The 20,778-nt window shown below is 41.5% G+C and overlaps 1 protein-coding gene across 4 annotated transcripts in view; it reads left to right on the plus strand.

The window, feature by feature from the left end:
* Positions 1-20,778, plus strand: part of DENND5B (DENN domain containing 5B) — a 104,979-nt gene that overhangs the window by 46,617 nt on the left and 37,584 nt on the right. For all 4 annotated transcript variants that reach the window (XM_032105910.1, XM_032105912.1, XM_032105911.1 and 1 more), the window contains 3 exons: positions 1,698-1,807; positions 6,956-7,622; positions 17,564-17,751. In XM_032105910.1, the coding sequence (XP_031961801.1) occupies positions 1,698-1,807; positions 6,956-7,622; positions 17,564-17,751 (965 nt within the window). The remainder of the gene's footprint in view (positions 1-1,697; positions 1,808-6,955; positions 7,623-17,563; positions 17,752-20,778) is intronic.

Raw genomic sequence — 20,778 nt, forward strand, 5'->3', positions numbered from 1 at the left:
TTTGCTGGTTTTACTTGTTGGGATCTTTATTTTGTAGAATTTTAGGAATTGGTGGACTTCCTATCTTTAATGGATTTACAAGGAACTTTTGGACCAAAATAAGAGGTTATTCTACTGCCATGTTCTGAAATAGAGAAGTGGTCTCTGGTTTTGTGTAATTGTCTGAACTTGTAACTGAGCATGAGGAGGATCTTCATAGATCTTGTGCTCTGGACTGCCATAGGAGCTCATGGCAAGTCAGGTCCAACTTGGCAGAAGTGATGAACTAACCAACTAAACCCTGACATACCTTTTGATGTGATCCAGTTTAGCTGATAACCTCAGTTTTCTTTATTGCTTTGATGCATACACTTTTGCTGGATTTCTGGTTTGCCTTAAGCAATTCCAGAAGCAGGCTGGCTTCTCCTGCCAGAGCTCCTCTTGTAGAATTGTAGAATCATTACTTTGGAAAAGACCTTTAGGATCACTGAGTCCAACCATTACCCAGCACTCCAAATCCACCACTGAACCATGTCCTAAGTGCCACATCTACATGTCTTTTAAGTATTTCCATGGTGACTCAACCACTTCCCTGGGCAGCCTGGTCCAATGCTTGATAACCCTTTCTGTGAAGAAATTTTTCCTAATATTCAGTATAAACCTTCACTGGTGTAATGTGGGGCCATTTCCTCTGGTCCTGTCACTTGTTGCCTGGGAGAAGAGACCAACCCCCACCTTGTTACAACCTCCTTTCAGGGAGTTGGAGACATCAAGAAGGTGTCTCTCCCCCAGTCCCCTCAGCCAGGTCTCATCCTATCTTTCCCTTCCCCAGGAAACACAGCTGTAGCGTTTAGTGCTAAAAGAAAAATAACTGTGCAGTCATTAAGGTTGGAAAAGACCTTTAGAATTGTCAAATCCAACCATTAACCTGGCACTGCCTTTTTACTACTAAACCATATCCCCAAGTACCACATCCACAGGTTTTTTGAACACTTCCAGGATGGTAATTCCACCACCATGATGCTGCAATATGTCTACTGAGGGGAACTCCATTAACAGAATCACTGTGAAATAATTTGTATGCTGATAACTGGATGCATTTCTGCCTGATGTCTAATTTCAGTCTTCCTCTTTGCACTTGCTGGATTCTTTGTGTGGCAGAAGTCTGTCCTTGAAATTTGATGTAGAAAAAATAAATGTTTAATTTTCACACAGGACTTGTAATATAAAAAAGATCATCTGTAATGAATCCTTGAATAATTTATAATAGCCAAGAGGTGCTCATATTTTTTATTGACCTTAAAGACAGCTTCTAACAAACTTGAGGGAAAGTGCTCTTTCAGTGACTAAGTAAAGCCATCTCTCGATACTCAGGCTATAGGGGAAGGTCAAGAATCCAGCTGATTGCAAGGTCTTTTTCTATAAAATTTCAGCAGTGATTTTTCTCTTGACAATATATTTCTATTCTGTAAATACTTACCTGTAAGCTGTTGTGCAACTGCAGTAAGATTTTGTGGAAAGGAGGGTAAGGTCACACTGAATGGGAATCTTTTCTGTTTCTCTTTTAAGAGTAGTACCTCTGTTGAGAGTTAAAATGTCCATCAGATTTCACCAAAAAAAAAAAAAAAAAAAAAAAAAAGAAAAAAAAAGAAAACCCAAGCCAGCTCTCTCTGAAGCCTCACTGCTGTTTTGAGTCATTATTTCTTCATTTGTTGCAGGAGAGAACTTCGACCAGAGTCCCCTAAGAAGAACTTTCAAGTCCAAAGTTTTGGCCCATTATCCTCAGAACATTGAGTGGAATCCCTTTGACCAGGATGCTGTCAACATGGTAGGTAGAGAAAAACTCTCTTCTCAAATTGTTACGTGACAGTGTCAGCTCTCAAGAGGTTCCTGAGTTGTTTACAGCCAGCCCTTGTGATGCTCTTGTGATCTTGTGATTGTGGTGCTTCTGCTGGGATTAAGAGCACTCACTGGGCATGATGCATGAAAAGCTGTAGAGGAAGAGGTATTGTGAAAACTCATGATGCTTTCAGGCCCAACAAAAGTAAAGTGCTGCGTTTCCCTCGTTAGTTCTAAGTCTGCTGCATGATGAAACAAGTCTAACCACCATCCCAGGGACTGGGTGAGAAGGCGTGTGGTCACCTGGGATACCTATCCACAGGTAGGAAGGAGGGGCAAACCAATTAATTTTTAAGATACTGATATCCATGTGAGGTTTTTGAATACAAAGCACCTTGATTCTGCAGACAGCAAGGGAAGAGGAATCTTTACACAGAAGCTGGAACTTATCTAAACCACAGCTTTTGCTGGGTCATCACTTTTAATGGCACCTCTGCACCAATACATCTCCTGTACATCTCTTTCCTCTCAGTTATATTTGATGTGAGCATCCGTGTGGCTGAGTCCCATGGACTGGGAAGGGAGGAGAAAACAGTTCCTGGAGTGGGGACAGTGACAACTGAAAGACTGATGGTCCCCTGAGAATTTTTCTGAAGAACTGGTAGTTAAAGGATGATTCTAAAATCACCAAAGCACTTGTTAAGAACATAACCTGACAAAGACAGCAGATTACTGGTATTTGAGCTTCCCGGTACAGAAAATGCCATTTGTTTCTTCATTTAAAAGTAACCAATTGTTGTAACAACAGCATTAAACAATATTACTCCTAGCTGTTTTCAAAAATGTGTATTGGGTCTAACTCAATTTTGGAAAATTAGGGGGCCCCTTCCCCCAGTCTAGTTTAGGTGTGCTTTGCATTTGAGGAAGGTAGGATAGCACACTACCTGCTTCAAAACAGAACTGACCTCATTGTATGGTGCAGGCGTGAAGTCAGGAGAATCTCCTGACCCTCACCCAGCAGACAGAGAGGTGGGGAATACATAAAACCCACATTAAGTTGGCTTTTGCAAATGCAAAAATGCATTTGGAACTTTCCTGCAGTCATGAAGGTGTAGAAACCTGGAGTTCATCTCGATTTCCACTGAATTTCATTTTTAGCATCCTGCCAAATATTTAGCATGAAAGTACAGGAGCTGGAAGTAGCAGTGACACAGAGAGCTGATCGTGTGGCATTGCACGTGCATAGAAAGGCAGAGATGAGCCTGGTCATGCCCTCTGCCTGCTGACAGCTGGGGATTTCTGTCTTCTGCTTCCAAACGTGCACTGCTGGAGCTGGGGTGGTATTTGGGCAGGTCTCCACATCACTTTGCTTATACAGAAGGCACGAGGGACTCGAAGCCATGCTTCCTCAGCACTTAAGATGGTAATAGCTCAACTGCCACAGCTGTTTATGCCTTTTAGTTCTGCCTTTGAACTGGGGGTGTTCCAGGACGAAGTGGTGAGGGGCGTGCAGCAGGAATAAAGCAGCTGGAATTGCTGCGTTATTTGTCTCTCATGTTACAGTTGAGAATGTCTAATATTCATGAAGTGTGATCATAGTATCAGACAAAAATGGAATGCTAAAACCAGCAGGAGACCTATTAAAATAATTGAACTGAGCTGCATTCAACTAAAGTCAAATATCTGAAGAGCACATTTTTCATTTGCAATGTGTCTTGGAGAAAAAAAAAGCGTTTACTAACAGCAGCAGTATTTAATGATCTTTTAAATTATCTTTTGGAAAACTTCTTTATTGTTTTGATCTGAAACATAATTTAAAGTAATATCCACCTCCACAGAATCCCTTGAGGCAATTATTGGCCTTTCTGATCTTGCCTTGCTGCATTAGTTCTGCCTATGTGTTTGCTTTATGTGAGCTTCCAGAAGCAATTTTCCTCAGAGAAGAAAATGCATAAATCCTTGAAGGTTAACTTGTGAGAACTCTGGCTTTGCTGGATGCCTAAGGAATTTCAATTGCCTTCTGGAACCATCCTGTCGCTTTAAAAATAGCCCCCTGAAGTCCCAAGCAATCAAGCTGCCAAAGAGTCATGTTTTCTCTCTGTTTCAAAGTGTGTGTCAAAGTACAGAGTTCTCTTTAATAGGGAATTGTGTCTTTCCCCCCCACTGCTTTTTGTGATTATCCTTGCCTAACTCACATACTATCTTCTGTGGCCATTATGCAAGTAAGTGTTGTACCAAACTAAAGTTCTCAGTAGAGAGAAACAGAAATTTTTAGGAAATGAGCCTCCTATTTTAGCCCTCTGATTCATCAAGGTATATATATATCTTTGCCTGTGTTTCTGAAGCTCAAGGAAGCATTATCTGTTTAACGTCTCATGTACTGAAATAAAAGAATTAAAGGTTCCCTGGTGGAATTGGAAGGAGCAGGCTTTAACACAAACAAAAACATCTTTCCACCCCCTCACCCACAGTGCAATTTGGGTATGGAGCTTGCTGCCATGGCAAGTTGTGAACATGAAAAATATGTAGATGCTTAAAAAGTGAAAAGAAGGATCTAATGGAGAAGAGGTGAACCAATTAGTGGGCAGTGGTCCAGGGGGGGACCTTTGGTTCAGAAATATCTGCAAATGATGAAGGAGAAGAAGGAGGGAGGGATTATGGTGAGGGTGTGTGTGTGTGTGTCCTGCCTCTGTGCTTGGGGAAGGGGTACCTCCTACTCATGTTATGGATACTCAGGTTATGGATTAGTTGATACCTTTTTATCTATCCTGGTGCAGCTTCCTTTTGTTTTTACAAACCATCTTTGTTATAAGCCTTGTTGCAAATATGGTGTAATTCCATGGTTTTCTGCTGATGGTTATGTTTAAATATAAATAGTGAAGTGCTCTGGAAACCAAAATCAGTAATCTTGGATAGTTCTCAGTGTTTATACAAAGATGCAATGCAAGTGACTGACTGTGTTCTCAGCAATAGTGAGCCAGACTCACACCAGCCGGGTAAGATTTCACCCCCCTTAGCACATCCCAAGCCACTCTCCAACACTCTCCTGTGGCATGTGTGACACAGATGAGATGGGAAGTGATTGATGTCCGAGGCCTTAAGATGAAAGTTTTCATGCATTAACCACAAATTCAAAGCTTTCTGTACTGCTGGAAAATGAGTACAGGCTCTTCCTTTTGATCTTAGCTTCTTAAGCGACTCCTGGTCATTCCTCCTGGCTCAGTTCTTCCCATCTTCTTTTTTTTTTTCCTCTGCTTTTTCCCATGTCCTCTTCTAGGTCTAACAACAGCAGGAGTCTCTGGGCCAAGGTTTGCAGCTAGGGTCTTAAAAGGTCAATATTCTGCATGTGTCAAGTTGTGGCTGAAACTTAATAGATGGGCATCCCTTTGTGTATGTTTACTCTGTATATAAAGGACGAGGGAATAATAATTAAGTCTTGGAGGAAATTTATTTAAACAGCCTTCTGAAACTCTCAGCTGATCTGAATTTCCCTAATGCCTATCTGTGCCTGATTGTAATAGGGTATCTAATTTGCTTGTCCAGGTATTTTTCTGTAAAGTGAAGAAAATATAATCTCTGATAGCACTGAGATTTAAGCCTATGATTTCAGCCTGGCTGGCTTTGATAAGGCTTATAGCCACCATTGAAAGCCCACATTCTAGAAATAAATTTTTATTAAGCTAGCCTGCCAAAAAATGAGGTTAAGAGAGATCTTTATTGTGCAGAATAAATTTAAATAAAGTGTGAAACAAGGATTTTTTACTACTTCTTTACTGGAGAAGCCTTAACCATGGCACTGCTGTTAATGTCTCAATAAAAGCTATAAAGCTTTTGAATAAAAAAGTGGCTGCTCTTCAGAACTGGTTCAAGCTGCAATTTCATGGTTTGTGTCAGCAAAGCCCATCAATTGAATTAAATTCTTCTGCCAACTCCAGGCTACTTATTTCCCTACACATTACCTTTTTGAGCAATACATAAGAGCTGTCCTGGATAATTTAGGGGCCTGATAGCCTGTTGTGAGGTGAGTCTGGACCACTTGCCTAATTCCCAGCTTTGTCAGGCTGTTGAGTGGTCTCTGCAAGGTGCACTGCTGAAGTTCAGGGTAGGATGTGCCTGAAAATACACAATTATTTCTCCTGACCTCTTCCAGCCTCAGAAGAATTTACTCCTGATCAAGGTGAGACGTTAGGGGACGCACTCAGCTATGAGTAGGTTCACATTCTGTGGTGAAGTTGGCTTCTACTGTTGCCTTTTTTGAAAAGGAACACTTTGAAGGTTCTCCTTCTCTTCTTTCCTTTTATTTCTTTAGATTGTACAAATAAAGCTTTAGTTCTTGGTTTATAAACATAGCTATTTAGCTAGAACATGAGGTGTTTCCTGCTGATGCACATTCAAACAAGTTTTGCTGGATGGTTTTTATTTTGTATTAGGTGGCTGATAGCATTCCCAAAGAATGTCTGGAAAAATGCCTTGATTTATCACTAGGGCCATGCTTCAGAGAAACACCCAGTGTAGTAGAATCACTGCAAGGGATTTTGCTGAGTAGTAAATCAAAAACAAGGCTTTCATAGATTTTGGGTGTTTCCCTCCCTGCCCCGCCTTTTTTCCAATCTAAGCTATTTGGTAGCACTTAGAGAAGAAAGTAAATGTAATAGCTGCCAGACAGTTGGGGTTTGGTTTATTTGTTGGGTTTTTTTCCCAGAAAATTAGGGAAGATCAAAGAATTCCAAGAAGTCTATGTAATTTAAATTCAGTGGTATAAGATGCTTCCTTGGCTCTCTGATTTTAGAGTACTGTAGGCATGATATATGCAAATGAGAGCAAAAATGGATGTTTTTATATGATGCTTAAGTAAATAACACAAAGGCTATTCAGCAGTGAAAACAGTTTCAGCAAGTAATGAAAATGAGTTGTAATGACTTAATAGATGGGTTATTTTGGAGGGTGCTTTCCTTTCTTCACTCATGTCTCTCTCTTAAGTAGCATCAGTTTTAGGCTGTTTGTTCTTGGATCATTTTTATGTTTAAAGGTAAATGGCTTGTTGTGATGCAGCAGATAAAAAGAATGTGCCTGTACAGCAAAAATAAAAACCAAAATTGTCTCTTAAGTAACTCTCTTTTCTTTTCTCCTTTCTTAGCTGTGCATGCCCAAGGGGCTGTCTTTCAGGACGCAGGCGGATAACAGGGACCCGCAGCTGCACTCGTTCATCATCACCAGGGAGGATGGCTCCCGCACGTACGGCTTTGTGCTCACGTTCTACGAGGAGGTCACGAGCAAGCAGATCTGCACAGCCATGCAGACACTGTACCAGATGCACAACGCAGAGCAGTACAGCAGCGTCTGCGCCTCCTCCTCCTGCAGCATGGACTCCCTGGCCAGCAGCATTGACGAGGGCGACGCCACGTCCCTCGCCAAGCTCCAGCGCTACAACTCCTACGACATCAGCAGGGACACGCTCTACGTCTCCAAGTGCATATGCCTCATCACCCCTCTGCCCTTCATGCAAGCCTGCAAGAAGTTCCTGATCCAGCTCTACAAAGCAGTGACCTCCCAGCAGCCACCACCTCTGCCCCTGGAGAGCTACATCCACAACATCCTCTATGAGGTGCCCCTGCCGCCCCCAGGGAGGTCGCTCAAGTTTTATGGGGTTTACGAGCCCATCATTTGCCAGAGACCTGGGCCCAACGAGCTGCCACTCTCTGACTACCCTCTGAGGGAGGTCTTCGAGCTGCTGGGCCTGGAGAACCTGGTCCAGGTTTTCACCTGTGTTCTTCTGGAGATGCAGATCCTTCTGTACTCACAAGGTGGGCACTCACCCAGCAATGCCTGTTTCCAGCAGGCAGTTCCTGGGCAGCTGCAGCCACAGGAGCTCTTCGAATTTAATGTTATATGGAGCTAAGGTTGATTTTTGAAATGTGAGAATGGATTAAAAAAACAAGAGAAATGAGTGTGTCCTAATGAAAGCACTAAATAATTGTTTCCTCCAGGCAGTCTAGGTGCTGCTTGTTTAATTATGCATTGTACTTATCACTTGTGGCAGCTAGCAATAGAATACATTTGATTATTATCCTCACACTGCCCTTGATCATGCAAGACAGCATGAAATTAATCCTATCTTCTTCAAAAATACCAGCAGAAAGTAATACATCTTGCAGAAGACACTCTTGCTACTTTGTTTTTCAAATTTCAGTAGCGTATCAAAGTCTGGTGAAATTTCGTGCTTCCCATATGATGGATATGTTCTTGTTAGAACACTGAGAGTCTTTTAGCACTGGGAGGCTAAAGATTTAATGGTGGCTTGAAACTGAGTGGGGTTACAGGTCATTCCTTTTTAGTCCTGCTTGAGATATTTGGGAACTTTGCTGACAAGGATGCTGGTACTTCTTTTTGAGCCCCTAAGAATGGAGTTGGCCAAGCATTGGCAGAGGTTGCTTGCACAGAACCTGTCCGTGTTGAAGTGTGCCAGCAAACTTTGGAAAATCTGGTCTTTACCTTTTGTCCTATGGTTGTGTCTTTCTGTAATAGTGGAATACTCTGCTGGAGGTTTGGGGAATCCTGACTTAGCACTGGGCATGCTCTGGGATTTTATACCCCTGTTACTGTTTCCTGTATGATGTTGATTCCTTTGAGTCTGGCCCTGGTTGTATTTGGATGCCCAACATGTCAAGTTCAAGTTTTTCTGCTGATTTTCAAAGGGATGTTCAGACTTTCTGGGTGTTCCTCTAAGTCTCACTGGAAGCCTGTCCATGTAATTTAGGTTCCCAAATGGCATCTGTGATTTCCTACATTAGGAAAATGTGCATCGGGGAAAAAATTTTGGGGGTGGTTTCATCAGAGTAGAATGAAAAACCTGGAGCCTGGAGGTACACATACCTTTTAGTGAAAAGATGCTGAATACCTAGACTTTTCAAGAGAAGTGATTCAAGCAGCAAACAGCTTGAAATGGAACGGGGAGAGAGGATGGGAAATAGTCTAAAATGAGTGTGGATAATGAACCTTCAGGCTCCAGAAGGGATCGCTTGGGTTTGTCATATAAAAGAAAAGGTCAGGAAGTGTGTAATGGTAATGCTAATAACTAAATGACTGAGAATGGGGAAAAATGTTCAGGGAGGTGGAAAGAGGGTAGTTCTTCTGCAAATGACTGAATTCAAAGGATTGGTAGTTCTTTGCAGAGCTCTTCTCCACATGGACTCCAGGGGTTTGCTTTCAAGAACTGAAAATGAAAGGTTTTATCTTCTCTCGGTTTGAAGTGTGAGCAGAAATCCTGCTGTTAGTTTTGATTAGGCTGCTTTTCCCTTCCCTCCTGCTTCTCTGTGTGTGTGTGTGCACTTACCCCTTTCTTCCTCGGATTGAATCATGCTGCCTTTGCCACTTTACACCGGAGTTTGATATTAAACCGCAGCACCACTGAAATGCCTCTTACCCATCCCTGCTCATCAGTCCCACCCTGCTCCCTGCTTGTGGACTCCCTGAGAGCTGAGAATTTTTTTTCTTTTTTCTTTCCCACATGTGCTTGTCAGGTTACATTTTAGCAATATTTTGTGCGTGTGGAGAGCAGCCGGTATATGCATACTTCCGCAGTAGTCTTTGAGACAGATACAAAATATCCACTAAATAATTTTGACTCTGCCTTCATGTCCACCAGAAGTTAGATAAATAATTGTTGTTCTTCCAATTACTGGTTATAATTTAAGGGTTTACTTGTTTTGTTTGGTTTCATTGTGTGGGGGTTTTTTTAAAAGAAAAATTCGATAGTGAGAAGTAATTCTTTTCACCCTTCAAACTTCAGAATTTTTTTCTTCTCCTTCTCTTCTCTTCTATTTGTGAATCTAGGGATGTCCTTGACATGAATTTTACTTGTCTGTCTAATATAGACACAATTTGATGGTGCATGGGGGAAAATATATAGCTGTATTAGGGAAATTCTGTGATTATGTAAATAGCAGAGTAATGCTGGTTCCCAGAGGTGAGGAATGTGGAGTGGAGGGCAAGTGCAAAGCCTCAGTTTTGGCATAGCCTGACAGCTGAGTGCTTGGCTAATTGTGCACTGAGGCTTCTTTTAAATGTCAGTCTTGTGATTCCTGAAAAAGAAAACAGCAGCTATTTTCCAGTTTGAGATATAACCAGCCTAGATGGTACTGAAATCTGCTCTCTTCAGCTTTGAGATCCATCAGGGAGAAACACTTTTTAAACTCCCAAGTTCTTTCAAGGCAAAAGATGAAAAGGTTTTGGCTGACGTATCTCTTGTTCCAAAATAACAAATGGTAGAGGGATTTTGCGAATTCATCCTTCTTTGCCTTCCTGCTTTAATGAGGATGGACTCATTGGACTGTGTTTCCAGAGGCCTGGCCTTGGTGCAACCTACCCAAACTCAATAAGAGATTAGCAGAGGATCCACCAGTTGCATTATTTACACAAAATCACAATTCGCTTACATAATCCTGTAATACTTGAGAAATCAGAGCTGGACCAAAACCTGCTTCAGTTCACTAAACTATTTCAGTGAGAGAGCTGCAATTAACATGTATGGGAAATATAAGCTGACTTTTTTGTGGTTCTCCTAGACCTGTTGGAAGGAAGATTTCATTCAAGCTTGCCAAAAATTTTGTTCTTCTTCTATAGAATAAAGGCTTCTTTTGCAAAGTTGGGTGAAAATATAAATTGTTGCACAACCCTGACCATACAATGAGCCTAGTTGGTGATAACAGCAGTGAAAGGCTGGCAGGAAAGTTGCACAGAGACTGTACTGGCTTTTCTGGAGTGGTTTTTCTCAAGGGAACTAGGAGTTGAGGATGCAAAAGTTTATTTTTAACCCTGTAGCTGAGGCATAATGTTTCCAGCAGTCTGAACAAAGGCATCTAGGTCAATGAAGAGGTGAGGGTGTTGGGTGACTTTACCCAGCTTGCCTGGACGTGTTCCCAGCATGATATGAGAGTGTCTGGCACAGCTCTGCCGTGGGGACAGGACCAATGAGTGGCTGTTTGTACCATGGCTGCTGCAGTAGTCTTTGGGTATCCAGTTGCACTGTTGGTTGTGTCTTAGGAGTGACTGGTACCCCATCACCTGGGAGAATGCAGGGATTGTAGTGGACTGTAACTTCACTTTACAGCTGTGGTGGTCAAGCAGAGGACTGAAGAGACTGACAGCAAAGAATGATGAGCTCATTTTTTCAGCTGCTTTGTTCCCACACATTTTTGACTGCATAGCTGGGCAGAGACCTGTGCTTGCACCTCAGTGGCAAGACTGAAAAGATCAGCCCTTATTGTTCCTGGGGACAGTGTGGACTTCCAGGGAATTAGTCACAACCACTGCTGGTGGGAAGTGCCAGTTTTGATCTGCAAAGGTGGTGTGGAAAGCTGTACCTGAAATCACTTTCACTGTACCTGAATTCCTGTAGCTTCAGGTTACATATTTCTGCATATAGAGAATATTTTTAAGATTAAATAGGGCAAGTTTTCAACATTTGGGCTTTGAAAGAGGGATTAGATATGTTTTCCCTGTGATTCTTCAGGGTGCAGTCTTTGCAGTGCTCTTGTAAGTGCCCTTTATTCAGAGCACAGCTCTCCTGTGCAACTGCACAGGTGTAAGGTCTTGTTTGTGTCCACTCTGCAATAGCTACTACAGTTTCCAAAGGATAAGTAACAAAACACCACTGGTGTGAAATTCCTGCTGGAGAGAGATGAATTAAACTGTGAGCTCTATGGAAACCTCAGCAATCCATTTTGTACGTCTGCCTTTCTAGGGATTTAAGCATGAGAGGGAACGTGTGGATGAGGCAGAGATAAACTTCTTAGAGCTTAGGCTGTTTCTACTCATTATAATTTTGAGCGTTTTCCAAGTTGTTTTTCCAAGGGCTTGAGTAATTGCTCCTCCAAGATTGAAATATTCTTTACATTATTTTTTTTTTTGATCTTTGAAATTATAATACAAATGACTATGCATATATAAAGTCATTGCCTAGAGAACGTTGTGTCTGAACAATCTTTCTTATGAAGTCTGTTTTGGGGGAGGTTTTTAAAAATTAATACATGCATAATGTGTTTGCCTTTTAAAGCATTCTTACACCAAATAGTTCCATAGAAAACCTTTGCTCTTCTGCTCATTATTTAAACAGTTGCCCTCCACACTAATATTCATCCAAATCAGTGGGAAGTTGTCTTCTATGGGAAGAATCTTTCTATGCTGTGGAAGAGACCTGGCTTTAGGGCCTCAGTAGAACAACACTCAGAGGAGGCTGCAGTGTGTGTTTTCCTGAAAAAAAAGACAAGCAATTGGGTAGAATAATCAGAGAATGATATATAGTATTCCTTTTTAACTTAGGTGAAGAGACAATATTATTTTTCAATTAGAAGTTGCTCAGTTTTGTTAGCCAGTCAGTATGACTTGAAAAGTGAAGGTTTTAAAGCATTGGGAAAAAAGGAGAAGGAGCTGGTTCAGGTCTGTGCCACAGCCCCACTTCTGTTTGTGTTCACAGTGAGCTATAAAGGGAGATTGGGCCACTGCTTCTAACACTATGCACACACACACCACAACCTCTCCACTGTTTTTTTTAATTGGATCTCATTTTTTTTCCATGATGAAACATCTTCACCTTTCAAGAATGAGGGGAAGAAATTTAAACTTGCCTTTACATTGCAGTTATGGCAAATGACAGATAAATAACATGGCGGTCTAAAGTGGTCCTAACCATGCTGCTAATGGGAGCTAATTCTTGGGGTGGCTCTTAATCATAAATTAATTTATGCTGAACTGCTGGTGGCAGGCTGTGACATAGCTAAATTATATAAATGGAAATGTATTGAAGCAGAAGCTTTTTACATTAAGCATTGGCCAACAAGGAAAAAGGGTGAAAATTGGCCTCAGTGAATATTGGCCTTGGGATGTTTCCCTTGGGGCAGAGCTGACCCCCAGTTTGAGAGGCTAATTCTTACTTCAGGCAATTAGATGCAGGCTTGTCTTGACCCTTCTGTTTAAGAAAATACGTATTTTCATATTTGCATAAATTGCCACTCTGCTTTTATGGTGTAACTCATGTGCTACGTCACCCGCTGGTAAATCCCCCCTTCCCTTAGGGATGAGGGGCAGTGACATGCCAGGGGTCATTTCCTTGGGTCAGTGCTGGTTACAGCCCCATGACACAGCGCCTCTCCGGGTTCCTGAATGCAGCACTGCAACAAGGTGATTTCTATACTGAGTAAACATTTCCTGCACCATTTTTGTGTGTTTTATCCGAACATCTCTTCAAGTCACCTGGACTGGCTTGTCAGCCATCACAGCTGCCAGCCCACAAACCAGATGAAAGGTGGAAGCTTCCAGAGCACTTTGATGTCTGCAGCACTTGTGTGTGCTGCTTCTGTGGAGCTATTGAGATCTGATTTGAAAACCTTTGCTTTCATAAACAATTTTTGTCTCCCAATGTGAATTTCAGATTTCGTTTTTCATCTGCAGTGTGCTATATTTAAACATTACAGATCTGAAGGTACCCAGACCCAAGACAGGTCTGGTTATGCGCTGTTCCTGACTCATACTCAGAGCTCAAAGCAAAATATTTTTATTTGCCAGTTTTTCCAATATATCTGGCTCATCTAATTCATATCTTGTTACAAAATAAAAAGAAAAAAAAGCAGTTGAATAACAATTGCTTATCATACTTTGAAGAGGTAACATGTGGAAAAACTGTTGGTCACAAGAATGTTTTAAAGCCCGCTCAAGTGTTTCCCTCTAAAGAATTAGCTTTTCTTCGTTAAGGTTCATTGATTTTTTTTCTTTCTCTGTTGTTGGTTTGGTTTATTTTGTTTAAAGACAATTGTTTGGTGCATATTGATAAGGTACTCTTTGAGAACACCATCTGATCATTATTTTCCAGGACACATTTTTAAATACGTGGCTTTGCAAAGCTGCAGTTATCCTTTATGTGTGTTCTAAAAAGCAGTAGAGGAAAGGAAGTGGTGTCCAGGTAACTCATCTTTTCAAAAGCTTCCAAGTGCTTTCAAATTGTATATAAAGTGAGACTTCAATAGGAAAATAAAGAAGCACAGTCTATTTTTAAAGCCTTGGACTGGATTTAGAGGATCCAGGCTGTGACTCCAGTGCTGTGGTAGGCTTTCTGCCCTACCTTTGGTAGGTTAGTGGAACAGAGAGTTGGAAAATGGCCTAATTGTGCTTTCGTTGGGAAGGCTGGAGGTGTTGAAACTGGAATAACAGTACACTGTTCCCAGCAGGAACACCGTTTCTGGGTAGAATGAGCGTGTGTGCTCTTACGCATACCTTATACACAAAATTCCTGTGATTGAGCATTTGCTGAGAAGGTCCCAGGTGAAATTCTCTTCTGTTTGATTATGACCAAAGATTTGAACCTGTTTCGATGGTAGAACCTGAATGAGGTCTTAGCTCTTTGGGGCAGGGATAGCACTGATGTCTTTTTCCCTTCTCAAAGGATCTTGGGTTTGCTTTGCTTCAGCATGGGAAGGGTTTTGAGATAACACATTCTTTTGTGGCAGCAAAAGCAATTTTTATGTTGAGCTTTGTGAATTGCTTAACAACTCAGAGCTTCTATACTCAGTTTGTAAAATGAAAAGAAGATTATTTTGTTTTGTTCTCTCAGTCACTGCCTGTGTTTGAACTTTAAGCTCTTCGGGATAGATATTTCTGATTGCTTATTGTCCTGTTAGTGTATTACAGAAAATCAACATCAATACAAATAATTGTCAAGTTTTGTCCTCTTTCAGAAAAACTTCTATGAGGAATTGATGTTCAAATGCTGAAACCATTTCCACCTCCAACAGAAAATAGTGATTTGTAATTCTACAGGAATATCTCAGGGTTTGCATTTTAAGCATTATACCTTGTGAGCCATGTGAATATTGCCAGACCTTGGTAAAGCACGGCTGAATATGGTGTTTGAACTACAAACCTGCAGTGGAGCACGGCCCTGCAGCCATTGAGTGTCCTGCACAGGGAGCTGAGATACTTGGCCAAGGACCCCCAGCAGATGGTGCCAGAAAAGGGAGGTGGACCCAGAGTCTTTGAGCTTGACTCTGTTGCCCTCTCCTTCACTCAGTGGAAAGGTTGGGTGTGAGAGACAACACTGCACCGAGTCCAGCTAAGCTGTTAGGAGGCAGTGGTTGCAGTAGAAACCCCAGGGACCATTTTGCCCTGGGGTTATCCTCCTTGAGCAGTTTCTCTTGGAAAACGTTCTGTGAACAAATTAGAGGCTGAGCTTTGAACATGAAGAGTCATAGAATAATTATGGTTGGAAAAGACCTTTAAGATCATCAAGTCCATCTGTAAACCTAACAGTGCCAAACCCACCACTAAATCATGTCTCTGACTGCCACAAAATCATGTCTTTTAGATGCCTCCAGAGATGGTGACTCAACCCCTTCCCTGGACAGTCTGTTGCAATGCTCAGCAACCCTTTCAGTGAAGAAATTTTTCCTAATATCCAATCTAAACCTCCTCAGGCACAATTTGAGGTCATTTCCTCAATCCCTTGGTCCCAAGTTGTCCTCAGTAACCATGTAAGCTTCTTTCAAATGATGATAGGTACAAGAATCTCTCCATCAAAAATTATTTCAGGCTTTACATGATAGGTGTCTAACTTTGTACAGGCTTGAAAGTACATGAAAAGTAACTAGAGTTTCTGACTTATTGAAACAGATAACAAAAAAATAATTTAGAGATTTTTGATTATTTTTCTGGAGGAAACTGGAACGTCCCTCTCTTCAGCTAAAACTGCTGGGTACATAAACATTTTTTATCTGTTAATCACTGACAAGCATTGCTAGTTGGTAACAGCCTAATAATTTGGTCATCACTAGTTGGTTTTTTTTTTTTAAACAGCTCTTCTCGTACTAAATTGATTACAAAATTTGTGCTAGTGACCATGTTAAATATGATCAGTAGCACCAGAGAAAAGTCAGCATGCATTTCCAGAATTGAATGCTCTTATTCAAAAAGATCCTTGCAACTTTGCTGCCAAGACCTGTTTCTTCATGTGGCTATGTAGATCAGAACTGACTTTGAAGGTGTCTTGCATACTAAGACGTGCTACTTTCTCTATTTGATTTCTTTTGTTTTTAATCTTTAAAGCTTTCAGGGTTATGAGATGTTATGAGACAGTAGGTATTATAACTGGAGTTTGTGTAAGCGCTCCTCACCAGGACAGTGAATGCACATGTATAATTATGGACCATTGCGTGGTTAGGGATTCGTAAGTGACTGATCAGTAGCTGGGAGGTGTAACCTTGAGACTGACTTGTATGCATGAAAATAATTTCAAAGACTGACTGAATAGCTATTGGTAAGACAAGATGAAAAATGTTTTTGCCCTGCCAACTGACCTTCTGCAGATTGTGGCTGGTTTTTCACAGAGAGGTGCTAGCAAGGAGAATGGGTTATGCATTTGTTGCTGTAATTTGCATATTTATTCAAGAGCATCTTCCCAGAGACCTCCTAATAGCTGAGCAGTGTCAGATGACAGTGCTTTTGCTGTTGTTGGTGTCTGCCAAGGTCTCGGGCTGGGATGTTAAGGAAACGGGAAGGGTCAGGCTGGGCTCCTCTCCAGGCAAAAGCCATCAATGGCTTTTTACCTGACTCAGAACCAGGGTGTTCATACGTGTATCTTTACTTTCCTGGAGTGGGGAAAAGAGGACGAGGAGAGATGGGCAACAGCCCAAGTGTTACCCAGGATCTGAGTCTGGCCTCAGTGAGAGGGAAAATCTTTTAGTTGCTCAAGCCAGAGCTCATGAGACTTGCCTGGCACTGATGAGACTTGGGTTTGGATACAGCCATGGAGCTTACAAACCCAGGGGTCTTTACCTGTTTCCAGATGGATTGTCTGCAGTTCGAGCTGTAAGAATGACCATCTCTTTAATACCAATATGTGATTTATTTAGTTATTTATTTAAAAAATTTGTTCTCAATTTATCCCCTCATTTATATTACTAAATAGCTTGTAGTATTGCATCATGCCAGCTGGATATTTGATAAATAATTTGCTCTTACCCAAAATATGAAACATCCAGCTCAGCTGGGCCAAAATAAATTTTGATTTCAAAAATAATGCACAATGTGCTTACTGGAACCAAAATATTGCAAAGCAATGAACTAGTGGATTAAATACAAATTTGGGAAAGTAATGTAATATAAATATGCATATGCTAGCTACACAGAATGTATTTGTGAACTAAATTTATATTAGGCTTCTGTTTGGATTTAACTTAAAAGCACTGCTTTTATATACCTAGGGACTGTAAACTTCTGCTGGTATGTGGCCAAGACAAGTCTTCTGGAGAGTACACTCAGCCTTGGAAATAGTAGCAAGTGAGGCAGAAGCAGGCAGGCAGGAGCAAGCCAGAAACCACAATATTTCCTTGAAGTTCACTTCTTTCTCCTCCTCTCCCCATGTAAAAATACATGCTTTTTATGAAATTAGAGTATTATTATTATCCTGTACTACAGACAGAACTTTTGGTATCCTTTTAATAAATTAATTTAATGACAGAAAAGATCTAGATAAGGCATGAATATCTATGCTCAGCAGTTTCTTTGTGGGAGGAAGGAGTTTTAACAAATTAAATAATGTTTAAGGTTCTTAAGTACTGTCTTACTTTCCAAACAACATCTTATCGTATAAACATGGTTTCTGTCTTGTTTTGTCACTGATGTCCTTGCCAAACAGGTCTCAAAAGCAGAACACAGGGAGATAATTCAATACCTGCCTCTCTTTCTCTCCCATGTCTAGATTATCAGCGTCTGATGACGGTGGCAGAAGGAATCACAACGCTGCTGTTCCCGTTTCAGTGGCAGCATGTGTACGTCCCCATCCTTCCTGCCTCTCTCCTGCATTTTCTGGATGCTCCTGTTCCCTACCTGATGGGGCTGCAGTCTAAGGAGGGCACCGACCGCTCCAAGCTGGAGCTGCCTCAGGAGGTCAGTGTCCACCTTTGGGGTTACTATCCTGAAATGCCTTATTAATATTTGTGTGAGTTTCTGCTGGAAAACAATGCTTGGTGTTAGGAGGCTTGTCTGGCATTGTGAGGACTGATTGCCAGCAGGAGTGAGATAGTAGGGAAGTCTCCACAGCCCTTCTTGGTCCATTTCTGGATTTAATGAGTTCCACTTACTGTTTTGATTTCTAAATGCTTCTCATCTGCTATTTGTTGTGACAAAGCTGAACATTTCTTGGCTTTCCCTATATCACACACTTCACCAGGTTTTGTTACTCTGTCAGTGTCACAGTCCTACTGACAGAGGGCTAAAGAGCATTTCATTCAGGGAGGATCTTGATGGATCTGGATGTCAGGTGCAGTTGTTAGATGGTGTAAACCTGTTCCTGTCCCCCTGCTGCTGAGGAGTGTACCTTGTCCTGCCAGCCCCATCCCATCCTTGGTTGAGCCCATGTGTTCCTGGTCTATTACTAGACCAGCATCCTGGCCTCAAACAAGCCAGGTTTGCATTAATACTGTGCCTGTGAACCATTTAGAGAGGAAAAAAAAAGGAAGGAGAGGTCATCCTCTTAAGGGTTAAATCCTTGGTGGTGGTGGAGAGTGAAATGGAGATTTTGCTCCTCAAAATTTGATGGTGATTAAAACTGCTTCACATTTTAACCTGGCCATACAGCAAAGTCTTTGGAGCATGGCTCACCTGTCTGCATTCCAGGTGGTGACTGGAACCAGAGCATGCCATGTGCTTTTTAACTTAGGTTTCTTGTTAAAATCAGTGGGAACCCCAAGAGTATCTGTTCATACAGCAGTAACATCTCCTGACAGTGGCTGTGCTGAGGGGACCTCTCCTAGGGGCAGAGTTCCTAAGGCTTCCAAATACCTGCTCTGACTGAGAATGCAGGTGGGAGCAGCAGCAGAGGAGAATATGCAGGGGTGGGAGGTTTTGTGTGGAAGTGGAGGGATACACACAGGGCAGGGGTAATACAATTTTTTGTAAAGGTCTGTTTTAAGTATTGCATGAAGGTGACTGAGTCAGCCTTGGTGGCATGGAACTGGAAATCAAGTTTTACCTCATGGATACAGTGACCAGACCACATGAAATCTGCACTGGTGTGGAAGCAAAGCTGCTATCTAGCTATGCTCCTCAGTAAAACCGTGCTAATATTACATAATTACTGTGGTTTTTAAAATTCTTAGTCACATGCTTTTGGTTAGCAGATTAAGCTGTCATTTTCCTTAAATAAAAATTTTAACGTGACAGTATTTAATATTGCAGTATCGCTGGAATAACAAATATCACCAGGGAGAGAAGAGTAATAGTGGGGTGGAATCTGCCCCCTCCATGACGTTTAACAAATAAGTGGAAAATATCAGCATTTATGAATACCACAGGTCCAGTATGCTCTGTGGGAGAGGGAAAGAAAGCAAGCATATTGAAGAGGGAAGATCTTGAATCTCAAATTCCTCTAGACAATAAAAAATAAAAACCCCCTCAGCATGTGAGCAGTGATGAAGCACCGTTCGCTTTAGCATTCCTTTATTGTTCAGGCCAGAGGCTAGCTTTTCAAGCTCTTGCTCTAAATATAAACCATTTGTTTGTTAGAGATAAAAATTCTAACAACTGGCTATCATGCTGTCTTAAGGTTACTAATCTCCCTGCATTAACTTTAATCATCAGATGTTTTTGAAGAGAGAAGTGAGACCAATTCCCCAAGGGTTTTCTGAATCCAAATCTCAGTTTTCAAATTTTGTAAATGATATGCAGAGCTGAAATTAAAAAGCCTTTGAAATGAAATATTGATAGATAAGAAGGCAGTCCCTGAGCAAAAGAATGGTACTGACACATGCCACAACTCTGTAATAGCTGCACAGTTAAATAAAGCAAATTGTTTTGTATGAAGAAATGCATTTCTTTGTACAGACTAAATTTAATATGAAAAAGCTGAAGGGACACTTCTGCTTTACCAGATGAATCCTCATACCCTTTAAAGTGTCTATGTGAAAGGTGATTAATGTTAATTAACATGTCCCCGAAATGTCCAATATATTATAAACATGTTTGCTGTGGAATGTATTGTCCTGCTGAAAATTAACCTTTTCAAAAAAGAAGGAAAATAAATCATTTATCTTCACATAATCTGAAGATTAGTCTAGGGCGTTTGGTAAGAGCCTGAGAGAAGGCAGAGGAGCTGTGCTAATGGCCAAGTCAGGCTAACAAAGACCTGCTGCTGCCTTGTAAGTTTTCTGCATCTCCTGTTCTGCAGTTTTATGCCAGGATAAAACCCATCAGAGCCCAGCACCTTGGGAATCTGACCTGGTTTAGGATTTTACTCAGCACAGTGCACTCAGACAGCGAATTTCAGATGTAAGCCGCCGTTCAGAAGATCAATTACTGGTTTTCATTCTGCTGTTATTCCTGAGGGTGCATTTGCAATGTAATTAATTTTTATGTGGGGTTCTTCCATCCCTCCATCGACACTTTCCTAGTAAAAGTAACTGCTCTGCTAGATTAATGTCTCCACTTAGCTTTAATCTTATGGGCTGAGATCCGTCTCCATTCATAGCAAAGCTAAGAGCACTCTCTTTAAATCTCAGGCAGAGGAATTGCCAATATTAAAAGCCTCCATGGAAACAGGGGGTCAGGGGAGTGGGGAGGTAGGGCTTGGCCTCTAATGGACAAGCTGTACTCAGATATAATCCCAAAGGATTTCCATGGGACTCTCTTTTGTAGTTCTGCTTGAAGCAGTGTCATCTTTCTTGCTGAACATCTCATTTCTTGGTAGCACAGCTGCAGAGGCTTCTTGCAGTTGGATCCTGGTAAAATAAATGTACCCGTGAGATGCAGTAACTCACACAAGGGGTATTTATATGGGCTGAGAAGTGGTGCTGCACTTCCTGCTTGGTGGTGTTGGTGTTTTCATCGGCAAACGGGACGGGGAGCTTGGACAAGCATTCCAGGAGCCTTTTATTATTTTGTTCCATTATCAGTCTCACATACTGAGTTGAGGCAGAG

This window comes from Corvus moneduloides, chromosome 4 (genome assembly GCF_009650955.1).
Source record: "Corvus moneduloides isolate bCorMon1 chromosome 4, bCorMon1.pri, whole genome shotgun sequence".
Taxonomy (NCBI): domain Eukaryota; kingdom Metazoa; phylum Chordata; class Aves; order Passeriformes; family Corvidae; genus Corvus; species Corvus moneduloides.